The sequence below is a fragment of the Neolamprologus multifasciatus genome, chromosome 5 (genome assembly GCF_963576455.1).
Source record: "Neolamprologus multifasciatus chromosome 5, fNeoMul1.2, whole genome shotgun sequence".
Taxonomy (NCBI): Eukaryota; Metazoa; Chordata; class Actinopteri; order Cichliformes; family Cichlidae; genus Neolamprologus; species Neolamprologus multifasciatus.
This window is the reverse complement of record NC_140443.1, coordinates 15778770-15793863: the sequence shown is the minus strand read 5'-3', so window position 1 is coordinate 15793863 and position 15094 is coordinate 15778770. Positions and strand designations below refer to the sequence as shown.

At 37.5% G+C, this 15094-nt stretch overlaps 2 protein-coding genes and 1 long non-coding RNA gene across 3 annotated transcripts; 2 read left to right on the top strand and 1 right to left on the bottom strand.

Annotated features, from left to right (window-relative positions):
* Nucleotides 1-2304: 2304 nt before the first annotated feature.
* On the bottom strand, nucleotides 2305-11028 carry LOC146518278 (isotocin receptor-like). Its single transcript, XM_085160222.1, has 2 exons — nucleotides 10096-11028; nucleotides 2305-6292 (listed from the first exon to the last, which is right to left on the bottom strand). The coding sequence occupies exons 1-2, from the start codon at nucleotides 11018-11020 to the stop codon at nucleotides 6039-6041; spliced, it is 1179 nt and encodes a 392-aa protein (XP_085016348.1). The 5' UTR covers nucleotides 11021-11028; the 3' UTR covers nucleotides 2305-6038.
* On the top strand, nucleotides 2348-4883 carry cav4a (caveolin 4a). Its single transcript, XM_085160223.1, has 3 exons — nucleotides 2348-2566; nucleotides 2822-3009; nucleotides 3923-4883. Exons 1-3 carry the CDS (start codon nucleotides 2348-2350, stop codon nucleotides 4071-4073), a joined length of 558 nt encoding a protein of 185 aa, XP_085016349.1. The 3' UTR covers nucleotides 4074-4883.
* Nucleotides 11029-11347: 319 nt separating the features above from the next.
* LOC146518277 (uncharacterized) lies at nucleotides 11348-14884 on the top strand. Its single transcript, XR_014874181.1, has 2 exons — nucleotides 11348-11428; nucleotides 14349-14884. It is a non-coding gene; the product is annotated as an uncharacterized LOC146518277 (long non-coding RNA).
* The last annotated feature ends 210 nt before the right edge of the window (nucleotides 14885-15094 follow it).

The following is a 15094-nucleotide window of genomic DNA, read 5'->3' as shown; positions in this document are numbered from 1 at the left end:
CTGCTCTGTATCAGAGCTGTGACTGCCATTATGCCCCACTATGAACGAATGAACTCATAAATGGAGGCTAGTGTGCTGCTCTACGTGTGTTGCAAAGCAATATTATCGTCCTTGAACCCTTAAACCCTCATAATAATAAAATCTGAAAATAACCTTTTCTCCTAAAATGTTCTTTCTTTTTTTTAAGCTTTAAATTTGCCTATTTGAAAATACCTAAACTGTGACACCATTTCTTTACAGTGTTTTCTACTCCATGCAATTTATATAAAAAGAAAGTAAGTAGTGTAATTTGTTATATAAAACGTATAAATCATGTTCCAACTATTACATACAAGTTTATTAAAAAATATGTTTCAGTAAACATGACAAAGACAGTACTGCTCCCAATTATTTGTTTATTAGCTGAAGCTTATCTTATCTTGCAAGCCCTCAGAATTGTAGTCTTGGGGTAAGAATAGCATTATTCAGTGAGTTGGGATATTCGTGTTTCTTTTTCTATCTTTCCCTCGTGGTTGCTTCTCCCCTCTCTCCCTATCTGGCTGCTTCACACATGCACTCACCGTCTGCTGACCTCACCTGTGAAGCCGGAAACAAACAAACCCCATCTGGTGAAGTGTGCAGTCCATTAGCATACCATTGTCTCCTGCACCAACACAGGAAATTCACTGTCATCCATACACTGTGTTCTCTCTCTATCTCCATCCAGCAGGCAGAAATTATCATTACCATGGAGACCGTCCAGTGCTCATCACAGAGTAGAGCACTTATCCCCAACTCTGAACAAATGTACAGTTTGTTACATACTCAATAGCAGGTTGTTACGTAGCGCCATGTTCATTCAGTCTTTCAGATCAGGCTTGGCTTTTTTCCCCCCATTTTATTTGTTTCTTTAAACAGTTTTTCAGGATTGAAAAGAGCAAAACTTTTTAATGCATTACTCTTAATATTGATCAAGATATGATTACTCAATTTTTGTGTGCTTTTTTTTTTTTTTTTTTTTGGACATAAAGGTAAAGGGTGATAAAAGTTACAAAAGCCATCATCCATTTACAGCCATTAGAGACAATCTACTATTTCATACTGCAAACGTTTAATTCATTCAACCACATATTTCCATTTAGAATATTGTGCAACCGCTTGGTCAGAACACCATCTACAACCGTCAAGCCACTTATATACAATTGTCTAATTAAACTTTGGATAGGAAGTCAGAAAGACCACTGCTATGTTCTTAAGAAATTAAATATGTTAAGTTTTGGTCCTTATATTTAATTTGCTCATCTTAAACTCATTTAGTTTTGAGCCAGGGAACCCATGGAATGTCTGGTTGGAACTGTGTGCTGCCATTATGTAAATCCTGATGTATGCACTGTGATAGCCCCCGTTAGAGTTAATGAATGCAACTGGAAGCTCCTCGCCCATCTCTAAAAGCTGGCTGCCTCAGTTTTTGCTCTCTCTCCATCCACCCAGCACCATGCTATTTGCCTGGCTGATATAAGCTTTTTTTTTATTTTAGGTTTTACATTGTACAACATCATACACCAATATTTACTGTATAGATTTTGTTTCTTAGTATCTCTTGTGTATGTGTTGCTTAGTTTTGTATATGGTCTGACTGGATGAGTATTTGACCTACTGATAGCGTGACACACGATGTAAATATTACTTGTACAGAACTGGATAGCATTTCAGTGTTTAGATTAGGAACAGGCATAGATAAGTAGTTAATTTCCATAAAAGGCCAGATAGGGGCAGTGTTGTCTCGTAGTTAAAGGCTTTTTAGATGCAGAAGTAATGAAGCCTATGAATAACATTTTAGAATCAGCATGACAGGAATTCCAGTATCACTGCATATGTTATGCATATGAAATTCCTTTTTAGTTCTGCATCTCTGCCTTGTTGTATTACAAACAACTAAAGTAAAAGATGAAGGAATCATTTCGTTTCAGTCTATGATATTGTAAGGTCATTGCAATGCACGGCTTCCTGAATTGATTTTTTTATTGTTTACAGTTGCCAGTTAAATAAAGCTGAATTGACTTTTATACTTTAGTGTCTGTCTGTCCCACTTGGGCGTATCAGTGTATACAGAGCTATCTCTGTTCATGCCCATAGTATTTATATCCTCCTCCCATATCTTCCCACAGAAGAGGAAAATGATCTTCACTTGAAAGACCATCTGCAAATACCACCCAGGGCACTGTAATGTTCCCAATATAACCTCCCGGCACAGCCGGCTGGGCTGTTCCAGTCAATGGCCTCACACAGTCTGGAGTGTTACTAAAGTAACAATTTCCCACTCTGTTTTTCTTTGGTTGTGCTTTTTTTTTTGCATTTAATTAACACCATGATGAAAGGGGACGATTCAGAGGAAGTGGATATAGATTTGGGGGACTCCAGTGACCCTGAAGACTTTGAAATTGGGGAGCAATGTGAGACACTGTGGAAGGCCTCTCCTGCTATGGAAGAAGAGGAAAACATTCACACGTCTACACTAGTGGAAATCAGTGATACCAAGCCTTTGATTAATGCAAGAGACCCCCGAGGTATCAATGACTGCCTTAAGGTATTGCATTCTCTCTGCAGTAGCTCTATTAAACTTTATCTCGCTGTCTATCTGTACATTTGTCATGCTGCACATTAGCTGGAAAAAACAGAAAGCACTTAAATATTGACACAGGGGACCGAAAAGCTGCTTTACCGATTGCACCGCTCTCTAGTGGACATCATTTATCTGCAAAAATTGAATCAAGACCCCAAAGAACACTAGCTATTGGTTTACCTCGGTAGCACTAGCATCAGTCTCTCTTTGTTTCTTTAGGTGACGTTTGAGGATGTTATAGCTGAGCCGGTATCAGTGCGGAGCGGTGACAGAGTGTGGATCTGGAGCCATGCCCTGTTCGAGGTGTCTAGGATTTGGATTTACCGGATGGTCACAGTAATTTTGGCCATTCCTGTGTCAATAATCTCTGGACTCCTGTTCGCCATCCTCAGCTGTCTTCATATCTGGTAGGTTTAGATTCGGACCTCTAGGTTTGTAATTAAGATTTTTGTTTTCAATTAAAGTAATGTACAGGTGACCTTTTGTGACCGCTTATTGAGCCTGCACACACAACAGTGAAAGAATGCATTACTATACCTTTTAATCTTTCCCCAGTACACATACTGTGGTATAGTAGCAGGAACTAGACAAATTTTTCTTCAGCTTAATTTTTTTTTTCTAACCATCATAAAAGACTAAGCCTTCCTAAGACTGACACATACAGCTGCGGTCAGAGAATATAACATCCTCCTCCATAATGGTTGTTATAATTATAAACTGACACTGAAATGAACCATGCCAACATAAGTGCATTTTGCCTCTGTTGGGTGGCTCCCTAAATTGGCACATGGTCATCAAAACATATCCGAACCTCCGGCCTCGAGGCTAAAGAGCCATCTGATCCCTCTGGAGATGAGACAAGAATTGGAGAAATATTGATAGGGAAAGATTTTCTATAATGCTATTAAAGTGTCACTCCATGGGTGATAGCTTCTGTGGCCTGGAGGGAGCTTTCAAATCGCTCAAAGAAATTACCTCGATGATGTCAATTAAAACCTTGTGGTTATGTGAAGTCTGAAAGACATGACTGCTGAAAGGTGGGATGGGTCTGATTCAAGTCCCCCTCCAATTTTGTTTTGGGAAGCCAGGTGTTTTCAGAGCTTTTCTGCATTAGGATAACTTTAAGATGCCATATAAGTACTAATCTCTTTACTTCATTGTTGAGAAACAAAGTGTTATAGCAGAGTGTTATATATTAATTCAACATGAGAAATTAGAAATAGGAAATTATTACTGTTACATATTAAAACAAACAAAAAAACATTTTTTCCCTGTGATTTAAATAATTTTTTTGTCATTTTTGTGTCTCTTCTATGACAGGTTGGTTAGTCCCTGTATCCAGTGTCTCCTTATTGGCACTCGCTGGCTGCAGAGCCTATGGAGCATTGTCCTTGGTGTCATTGTACAGCCTTTTCTCACAAGTGCTGGAAAATGTTGTGGTGGCTTCAGCATTCACCTGGCCAAAGAATGAGACTCACACGTGAGAAGCACTTCAAGACTGCAAATGCTCATTGACATGGACAAGTGCACTTACTGTTATGTGGTCACGTGGACCCAAACCAAGCAAGCATTTTATAAAATACTTTATCCAAAATGTAACACCCATTATTTATAGCTGTTATTAAAGTCCGATAGTATCTGCTGAGACTTGTAGTAAAAAATCAATGGTGATGCAATTCTTTGTTTCACATTCAGGATGTGAAACCATTTTAGTGACTCTTTTTGCTCAGCGTGTAGTTCTTTTTTCACTCTGAGGGATTATAGTTTAAGAAATGCATGCAGAAATCATTTAAGGGAATTTGAATATTACATAATATGTAATAGTGTTTGGGCTTTTCAAGAAGTTTGAGGATGTATGAAAAGGGGCTTTAACAATACGTTGTCTAGTCAGAAAAAAAAGAGTTCAGTTACCTTGTACCAAGTGTTGAAATAAGTTCTACTTTGTCAATGAAAAAATATTTGAATGTGCAAATATTTTCATTTCACAATTTTAATTACTGGACATGAGCTTCTCCTCTATCACTGAAAGACCCCCCACACTATCTTCACAGCTCAGTTGTGGTCATAGAGAAAGAAACTTTATTATTGTTAAAGGTTTAGCATTGAACAGTCAAGAATATATCAAGAATATATTTCTGAATAATAATAATTAATAATTGATGTATTGTCCTGGAAGGAAATGAAAGTAAAAGACATGGTTTAATATGGCTTTTAAACTAATACACTTTTAGACTTATTATTGATATTAAAAAGACATTATTAAAGCATTTTTCAAATACAATGATGATATACTCTTTTGTTGCAACATCCCTAATATAAGGTTAAGTTTTCCTGTGTCATCTCTTTATCTTCTTGCTTGAAGACAAATGACCATGCAGGGAGATACTGTACATCCAGTTAGTTATTGTGATGTGTCAAGATTGCCTACAGTACATTTAGCAATTTGAGGCAGCAAACACTTGATTGAAATAGGTGTTTCTGATGTCACTCTTCCACTCCCACAGCTGTCAGTAACAACAGGCAGGAACAGATGTGCAGTGGCATCCACATTCACACGACAGAGATCGACTTCACTGGCACACTTTATTGTTGCAGAAATCCATGCACATCAGGATTTACTGTAGCATATACTATGTCTAAGAGAAATCTCTGTTAGATATAATACAGGATGGCAGAAAGTGGACAGATAACTATCATTCATGACTTATGAAATTTACTGTGTGATGGTATTGGACCAATTACGTATTTGCAGATTTGTTTCCACACTGATTTGAGCTTTTGAGAAAAAAAGAAGAAGTCTTTGTGTCTTATAAGTGTGAATCATGAAATTTTGGTTGGTTTGGAGGGTTCAATCTTCAGGTCAAAATTAGTATAACGTCACCCAAATCACAAATCAGAGCACTTTCCCTCTCGCAGGCAGACTGTTTTTTATTTGACAGCTCTACTGCTGACACTAATGCCCCAACCCTTTTATATAATCCCCTCCTTCACCTTAAAGCTTCTCCCTGTGGAGGCTATACACTAAAATGTTTTCTTTGACAATTCACAACAAATATATATGAATAAACGTAGCTAATCTTTCACATCGCACATTACATATTACATATTACTTTACCTTTACACATATTTTTTGTTGCAAAGAAAGATGAAAATGATAACAAAATCTTTTTGAATTTTACATCACATTTTGTTCAAATTCTGTACACGATATATATAAAACACCCTTTGTACTGTTTTCTGTCACCAGTGGGTGCAGGGTGTTATCTGGACAGGAAGTTTACATTGTCAGTTTAGCTCGGTTCAAAATGTTACAGAGAAAATGTGCAGCAATAGCCAGCACACTGCTTCTGTAGTCAGTTAAATGGGTGAAATGGGTAGCTGCATGATTGCTAGATTACTTGATTGCACGAAGCTTGCATGCCATTTAGCTGGCTTTTCAGTGTACCGTACTGGATGTGCGTGAGAGGCTCCTCTGACTGTTGGTGTTCTTGTTAACGTAAGTGGAGGAGCCCCTTTTGTGTCTGCACTGTTGACCACAGCTGCACGAGCACTCTGTCAGGTACCGTCGACAGCAGCAGAAGAAACACTGCATCAGGTCATGGAATAGGTGACCCGCAAAGAACATGTAAATCCACGGGTTACAGCAGCTATTGAGACTGGCTAGCAACATTACAATGATGAAGGCCATGTCTAGGAAGACGGAGAGAAACAAGAACATGTAAGAGGTTATTTTGAAAGACTTTTTTTTTCTCTTCATACATTCTTCTTTTAGTCTGTTAATCCCCAGAAAAGCCACAACCACCATTGAACTGACTCCACTAACAAATATCAGCTGTGTAGCTCGACTGATCTTATCCAGATGATATTAAAAACATATGAGTGACATGCAGCGTTAAACTGGATAACATGTTTTGTCATAAACATGTTATCCAGTTTGGATAAAGAACATTGGGGTTCAGTCCTACAGATATATTTACCAAATAACACATCTGAGATAGACAAATACATACCCCCAACAAATACACCGTCTTCCTGTTTTAAATTGTGTATTTTTGAAACTTTCTTCTAATATTTTGGAAGCAAACTACATTTTTTTTAAAGATTTTGATCATCTGTACAAACCACCAGATGTGAGAATTATAGCTACAAACAGTGAGGAGAAGCGTTAAGAGACAAACTAACACGTATCTAGTTGTCAGCTTTTCACTGCATTTGCTGACAGTGATGAAAATAAAGATGGGAAAAATACTAGACCTTGCCACCATGAATAAAATGAACAGTTTAGAAAGAAGAAGTGGGTTGATCTTTAAAAAGACTCTAAATTAGCAAGTCTTTCCCCATCACAGTAAGATGTAATCACTCGATGCTTAGGTTTGAAAGTTTGTTTATTCATAAGTTGTTCAAGCTGCAATTTATTACTTGAGCGAACACTTTTAGTTTGTATTTAAATATCTGAACAACTACTTTATAGTCTAACAAATTAAACACCCTGCTTTTTCATCAAGCCCCATCATCTGATGTAATATTTTAGGATAGCATATCTAATAGTGTGGTTGATAATCTTTTAAGTCACTAAAAGTACTGGGTTGGGGTAATAAAACCCAGTAAAACCACTGGGGCCCTTTTTAATGCTTAATTTCATGTATGTATTATAAATCTGTCAATCTGTTGTACTTACTGTATACCCACATTATTCATACAGAATTATATTAGCTGACAAGCTAATGCAATTCAGACTTCCTCCTCCAAAAAACATTTTGGATCATAAAAATGAAACATGGTAGGCTGCTGGATGCCTCACAGATAGAACTTTAGGTTGCTTGACACAAATATGACGAACAGCTTCGATTAAAAGAACCTGTCCCTGGTGGAAAAAATACAGCTTTTTTTCTCATTCACTCAATTGATTACATTCCAATTATTAGAGCCTTGGAGCACACTGAATAAGCACATAATCTGAAAAGTGGAAAGTGGACAACTTCCAAGTCCCCCCTCTTTATCCTTAGTAGGGTGAGAGATTTAGAGCTTGCTGGCACTGATCCATTCTCTTCCTTGTGCTCTGACTCCCCACAGTACTTTGCTTTATTGTGAGAGGTGTGCCAACCAAATGGCCCATCAAAATTCTGAAAAGTGTTTAACAGCCTGCCCAGAGTTGTAAAATCATTTGGTGCAAGAAATCCTAGCCACTGGAAACACAGAGGGAAAAAAACTGAAAATGACAGCATTCAACTTTTCCTTTTTATACTGGTACAATGTGTTCATCACTTTCTGAAATGAAAGAAAAACATTTATCTTAACTCCTTTTCAGCATTGTGATTTACTGCTCTTTTCAGGAGAAATATAAAGGATGAGATGTCAACTTCAAAAACAGAGCTGCTGTCACTTTGTGGAAGAACAGGCTCTATATCAAAGATAAGTTTGAGGATAAAAAGTTAAGAAAACATTGCAAGAGTGCAAGAAGCCACATTCTCCTCCAGTATCAGTGAATCCTTTGGAAGTTTTACAGTGTGATGTTATGACTGAAGTGCAGGCCCTGGAAAAAAGTTCACAGGTTTCATGCTGGATCAAATGCCCTGATAAACATGACCTTCATGGAGTCTTAACCCATGTGGCATTACTTCAAAGAGACTGCAATGAGTCAGAATATATAGAGAATCTAAATTATCTTTACTTTTGCATATAGATTTGCACAGAGACTTTCCTTGGAAAAGTATTTTTTGAAATCTAAAAGAATTTGATGTGCACTAAAACCACAAAGCCTGATTTAAATTCAATCTGTTGTCTACCTCTCATAAAACTTCTCCAGTTCCACAAATTATACTGATGTATTAAGCCCCACTGTATTTTTATTATGCCCTGTAAATAGTACCAGAGGCAGACCAGTCACTCACTCTTATGATTTACTTATGCAAGCATGACTATATGTCAAAGTAATTTTTTGTAAACCTCTACTGGTTTATAAAATTTTTGAGCTCCTTAAGCAATGCTTTCTTACTTGCTTAAAGTTAAAAAGTATAATTACAATTAAAAAGGCTTTTTAAAATTTACCAGAGTGGGAACGGCAGAGAAATTATTCTACAATAACAGTCTGCTGATAAGATAATAATGTGTGCAACACCGAAAGAGGCTTCCCCGCTGCTTGCATGACAGACAGAGACGTGGCAAAGATTTAGTCAGTGGTAGGTTTGGCAACCCTTCTCCAGTCCTTGGCTTGGCTGTGTTCATAATAAAAAAAGACTGATCAATTTAAAGTGATTGCACTGTTCGTTCCCCCATTCTTCATTATTATTTGGATTTACAAATATTAAATATATGCTTAATATTAGAGTGTTAAATCCAGTAACATTGCTATCCCATTGAGTTATAAAGAAGGAAACAAGTTTTTATTGTGGCTGCTTAATGGCAAAATATATGTGTAACTTTTTTTCAATTATTGTTCATGTGTATTTATTGAGAAACAGATGATACTACTTGACCTGAGTAAACCAAGAAGATGAAGACAGCAAAATTTTTGAAAGTTGATATAACTTATGAATGTGAGACCAATATAAATTTTCTTTATTTCTAAAGTTTTTTTCTTTATCTCTAAGCCACTAAACATACTTTTTGTGTCCACAGATAATGGTTATATTGCTAAATGCTCTCTGACAAAAAAATACTTACATTCTTTTAATTACACATAAAGCAATCTGGGGTCCCTAATATAACACAGCCTTCTGGGATTTTTTTTTCTTTTTAGATATATTTTAAATGTAATTTGTGCTTGTTTGACACATTTTTGGCCTTGGTATTTCTTTTTTTCTTTTTTTTTTTCTTTTTTTAATGAGAGCAACAGGAAAAGGATTATTCTGGGGGAAAAGTCTGGCCACCAAAACATTGATTAGAATCTCTGAAAGCTCTGAATGCACATTTGTGGATGTTTTTAAGATAATGCAGCTTGAATGTCTACTTTAATGGCAAACTGACAAGATTTGAGGAGTATATCTGAACAAACAGTTCAATTAAATGGATATTAGACAAACTAGCACTGGGAATTGAGACAGAAAGGCTTTGATGTTCTGGTACATTTACTTCCCTAGAGGCTCTGAGGTCTTTCTTCATACTGATAACCACTGTAAATGTTACTCCCATCCATTTCTGTTTACTCTGGGGAAGTCTGATTTTTAAACACCATTGTGTTGCCTTGAAAGCGGATTGCTTGTGCATTCCTAAAGATATGTTGTGAGGTGGAAGAATGATTTTTGTTTGTGTGGGACACTTGTGGAACAGACATTTTTTTCCCTATTAAGTGCTTTTGGCAAGAAAAAAAATCAACACCATTAATCTTGGACAAAGACGACGCATTAGTCATTGTGTCACTAAGCACTTTGCCCACAATAGGAGGAAGAAAACGGCGTCACAAACCAGTAAATATTGCCATTAATCAAAATGTGTAAACGCTTTAAAAAGAAAAACTGTTATGGTAAAACGAAGGCCGTTGGGTGTGCTTTTACCTTCTCTTGGTGCAGCAGGATCCCATGCCGACCACATCTGGACAAAGAAAAAAGGAGTCCAGCACACAATATAAGCAAGTACCACCACAAATGTCATTTTTACTGTGCGGATCTTAGCCTTCGAAATGAGTCTCACGCTGCTCACACGAGAAAAGGGTTGGGCGCCTTTGGAGGGCCTTGGAGTGAGAGCCAAAAAGTGCTCCCTTCTGGTTTTTAGATTGAAATTCTCCCATATTTTAAAACATATCAAACCATAGCAGATGCTTAAAATGGCCACTGGGAAAATGTAAATGCTGAAACTCATCCAAGTGATGTATGCTTTGGCACCCCAAGGCTGCACGAAGTCCCCCCAGCAGTCATACACACCATTACCGACCTCCCTAAGAGAAAATATGTAAGCTTGAGGACTGCTGAATATCAGGCTGAGGATCCAAGAGGCGATCACACAGAAGCGGTCTTTTTTCTTGTACACGGAGCGAAGTGGCTGGCAGACTGCCAAGCACCTGTCTATCGACATTAGAACCAGCATGTACGTAGACGCAAACATACCCACGACCTGGAGGTATTTCACCAACCTGCACAGCAAATCGGGTCCATAGAAGCGAAAAGTGATATCCCAGATGAGCTGAGGTAAAACCTGAAAGATTGCAACTACAAGGTCTGCGATGCTCAGGTGCTTCATGAAGTAATACATCCGAGACTGACTGTGTTTGGTGGTGTGAATAGCCCACAGGACGCACAGATTGCCTGTCAGCGCGAGAAGCAGCACAAGGACCAGAACGGTAACTTCCACTTTAGCCACTTCTTCATTTCGTTTCAGAGGGTTCACCGTGGTGTTTCCTACGTAGCTTTCATTTTCACGACTTGAGCTGCTCCATGTAAGATTGTGAGACCAACTGTACTGCTCGCGTAAAAGGTCTTCCATCGTGCGTAAAAGCGCCACTTAGGCGCAGCCAGCAGTCACATCACAAACCCAGGTTCGGGACATCTATCAGCTGTGTTAGCTTAGTTTCCCTACGTAATTTTCTGCCAGCACACCCCGTTATTATTATTATTTTTTTCCCTTTCTGTTTAATAATCCGAACTCAGGACTGCAGTCTGCAGAGAGAAGGGAAAAAACATTATTATTGAAAACTCTTGGTTATTGCACTTTAATCTTTAAACTAATAAACAGTAAATTAACGAAATAACAGTATTTAAGTGATTATGTTCAAAAGGCGCTCACCCACTAAATCATCCTATCTTCTCTTAGGGATTTTGGAGCACCACTGTCCTCATCACTCGCTGCCTCCAGTTTGATGTCTGATCTACTGAAGCTCTGCTTGCTACCAGTGTCAGTAACTCCCTCCCCTCGTTTCATTTTCCTTCGAAGGAAACTGCTTACTTGGGTATGGACCTTATAGTTCTTTCTGTCTCGCTCTTCCTCCCCCATACGTTTACCCCTTACACTTAGTGTAAGCTTTGACAATGTGAAATACTTTGAGCCAAATCATTCCAATAGCCTAAAAGCAGTGTCATTTTTGTTTCACAGTTTCACAGTTAGTGCTTTCAGCATCTACATTATTTAAAGCGAGCTGTTGTTGGAGTCCAAAAATTCCAGTCTGGAATATAAAGGTCAATATTTTCCCAAAGATACCGTATATGAAAAAGGATGTTATCTGGATGAATGCCATTATATATGGGATTGTGATGTGGTGCTGTAATTTGGCACTTTATGCTAAGGGTCCGTCAGGTAATAGCAAAAAGCATAATAACTGTGCAAGGGAAGTGACTCACTGAATCCAATTGCACATAAAGAATGTGGGTTGATGTCATTAATACCATCAAAAGTGCCCTTCACTCTCATGCAACAGTCAAAATGAATGTAGTCATTTTGTTTAAATGTCAGATATCCTACTTTTGATTCAGACTCCATGAAATCACTCTCATCCATTTTAAAGCAGTAATTTAAGGTTTTATCATTTCTTTATAGAACAACCTTGTAGCAATTCAATTCTGGGAAAAATCATCATGTATTTCTGACATATATTAGTTACCAAAAACAATAACCGTGATGTCAGTGTATGAAGATAATCTTCATTAATATCTTTACTTTCTTTATTAAATCCAGTGTTTCTTATTTGCTTCACTGCAAACGGGTCTCTTTTATTTTGACTCGATAAGAAATATTTATTATTCTTAATGAACATGAACATGGGAACATCAGGTGTACAGTATGAAAGACATTTGTTCCTTTCAGTTTATCTTAGAATAGGTGCAGATGAACACTTGCAGGTGTTCTATTGTCTGTTATCACTCAGCTGAACTGGCCTGTCTGAATTGCCTTGTCTGTTAAATTTAATCTAACCAGACATGTTGGCAGATTTCTGTGTCTCGCTCTTTTTTCCCCATTTAAGTATCAGTACATGTAACCTACATGTTTTTGCTTTTGGCTCAACCAGTAGTTGACCTAAGGCAATGATGCATAGCAACGAGAATGAGCTATAACATCCTCTATTTTCAGTGCCTGTAAATTGATACCTTGGCATAAAGCATGGAGCGCTCACACAGAGTACATGAAACATAGAAAAGAACATAAATAACTATTTCAAAATATGTAAGAAATTTACATTGCTCATTATATCAAGTACATGTACTCAATATAAGAGGCACTTAGTTCATTTATGTCTCAGAACACCTCTGAATGTATTGACCAAACTACTGTCCACGTTTAATTATTTATCCAAATAAATCTCAAGACATCTTTATTACTAACTGCTTAATACGCAATGCAGTATAGCTTTGAGTCATTGTAAGTAATGCACTGTACCACAAAGTACTGTTCTTAACCTCTTTTTGTGGAATAAAAGTCACTCACTGCACCAGACATTAGCATTTGGGCACATCCCCAAGCACTGGCACTCTACACTGTGGCGTGCCAGTACTGCTCATAAAGCCATCATAAAAACCGCAATACAAGCACCCACCAACATGTTGTTGGAAAATCTCTCAATAATAATAATACTAATAATGATGTATCTGTTTTGGCTCCTGGCTCCTCTTTGCATAATAGGCAAAATCTAATTAGTGAGAAGGAAGCTGTAGATTAGAGGTCAAATAAGTTTTCATAATACTTGAAATGGTTTCAAATAGCAAACTCCCAGCAGTGTATGAAGTCTAATCCATTTCTTGAAGCAATAGCCTCAAGAAATAATTCCTGGCAGATTTAACCGCTAAAAAACTTTCCACCTCCTTCAATAATTTTTAAATATTTATGTGAGGACATAAAAACGACATTAACCGGGTTCTGTCATCTCTGAACTAGTGGTCTCTACTGGTTGGGTGAGATATCTGTTAAATGGTTCTCAGGGACTTTTAGATTTTAATGTCTTGTTGTCAGATAAAAAAAAAAAAGCATCTGTGACATTAGAGCAAACAAATGGTTGATTATACTGACCTTAGGTCAACAACAGGGACTAAGATATAAGCAGTTAATAAGAGAACACAGAACAGATCAAAGTTTCCATTGGGGTATAAACTTAAACCCCAGACCAAACCATACTTACGTCAGACCCAAGAGGCTCACTTATTGTGACAGAAAGCTATAATTTACTTACAAGAAAATATGCCAGACCGACTCACAGAAGTAACTGTGTGTGCTCTTAGAGCAAAGGACTTTATCAGAAAAATAGTCTGCCAGTCAGTACTGAGTCAGCTTTTGCTTTTTTCCCCCCAAAAATATGGCCAAGAGATTAATGCTAATAAAGTCAGCTTTGAACACAAGTTTAAATGCTTTTGAACAGAACAGATCTATGACCCCTCATCAGATAAGGTTATACCGTTCCCACGATGAGGACATCTGGACCCTAATCATTTGAGATTCTGAAGATATTTTCCTGAGCAAATGTACTCTTTATTTCATTAATTACAGTCTGACAGGAAAATTCTAACACTCTCTTCCTTTCCAGTTTGTAGAAAAGTACTAAGTGACACATGCCAGCTAATTAAACCTGAACACACCAAACCCAGCTCTTTGTCTCAACTTGGATATGTAAGATAAGTGTATTTATTAACAGCTTTTACACAAAAAGAAAAAACTAAATAAGAACATTAAATGCTGCAATAGCCATTAACAAAAAACAACAACAAAAAAACAACCAAATATTCAACAGTCACAATAAAATAAACAGGTAGTTTCATAAACAATAATTCAATAAAATTTCTCAACAGAAAGCTTGTTTAAATAAAAACATTTTAACTGCTTAACTCCTCAGTGTCATGGACCGAAAGGCTTTGAGACACATTGGACCAGGCAACCTTTTTCCCATCTTCTGCGGTCCAATTTTGGTGAGCCTGAATCAACTGTAGCCTCAGTTTCTTGTCCTTTGCTGATATGAATGGCACCTGGTGGGGTCTTATGCTGTAGGCCATCTGCATCAAGCTTCAATGTGTTCTGCATTCAGAAATGCTCTTCTGCATACCTTAGGTTGCAGCAAGTGGTTACTTTTAGTTTGATTCTTATCACGTTCATGCAGTCTGGCTATTCTCCACTGGTCTCTGAAATTAATCAGGCAAAGAGAACTGCTGCTGACTGAATATCCAGCCCCCAAACACAACATATTTAAAGTCACTTAAATCACTTTTCTTTTTCATTTTGATCCTTGATTTGAACTCTGGCCTGTCATCTTGACTATGTCTACATGCCCTAATGCATTGAGTTGTGCCATGTGAATCACTGATTAGATATTTACACTCACAAGCAGTTGAACAGGTGTACCCAATGAAGTGGCAGGGGGGTCTATATTTTTTTTTAAATAAAAAGCTTATGGGTTAAAAAGTAACTGGACAGAAACATAAAGTCAAATATAATCGACACACCCACAGACACAAGCCTACGCTCTGTATATTCCCTGTTAATGGTCTCTGAGGCTTTCATTGCAGCCACCTTTGGCTCATTTCTATTTTGCAGTTTTCTTGCCATTAGTCTGATTCTCTTCAAATAAAATGCAGCTCACTTGAA

What these genes read in the sequence shown, in the direction of transcription:
- cav4a (XM_085160223.1), top strand. Translation starts at nt 2,348, where the DNA reads ATGATGAAAGGGGACGATTCAGAGGAAGTGGATATAGATTTGGGGGAC. An exon ending in GTATCAATGACTGCCTTAAG is followed by an intron (nt 2,567 to 2,821) that starts GTATTGCATTCT and finishes TTGTTTCTTTAG; the next exon opens with GTGACGTTTGAGGATGTTAT. An exon ending in CTCAGCTGTCTTCATATCTG is followed by an intron (nt 3,010 to 3,922) that starts GTAGGTTTAGAT and finishes CTTCTATGACAG; the next exon opens with GTTGGTTAGTCCCTGTATCC.
- LOC146518278 (XM_085160222.1), bottom strand. Translation starts at nt 11,020, where the DNA reads ATGGAAGACCTTTTACGCGAGCAGTACAGTTGGTCTCACAATCTTACA. An exon ending in TCCTGCTGCACCAAGAGAAG is followed by an intron (nt 6,293 to 10,095) that starts GTAAAAGCACAC and finishes CCGTCTTCCTAG; the next exon opens with ACATGGCCTTCATCATTGTA.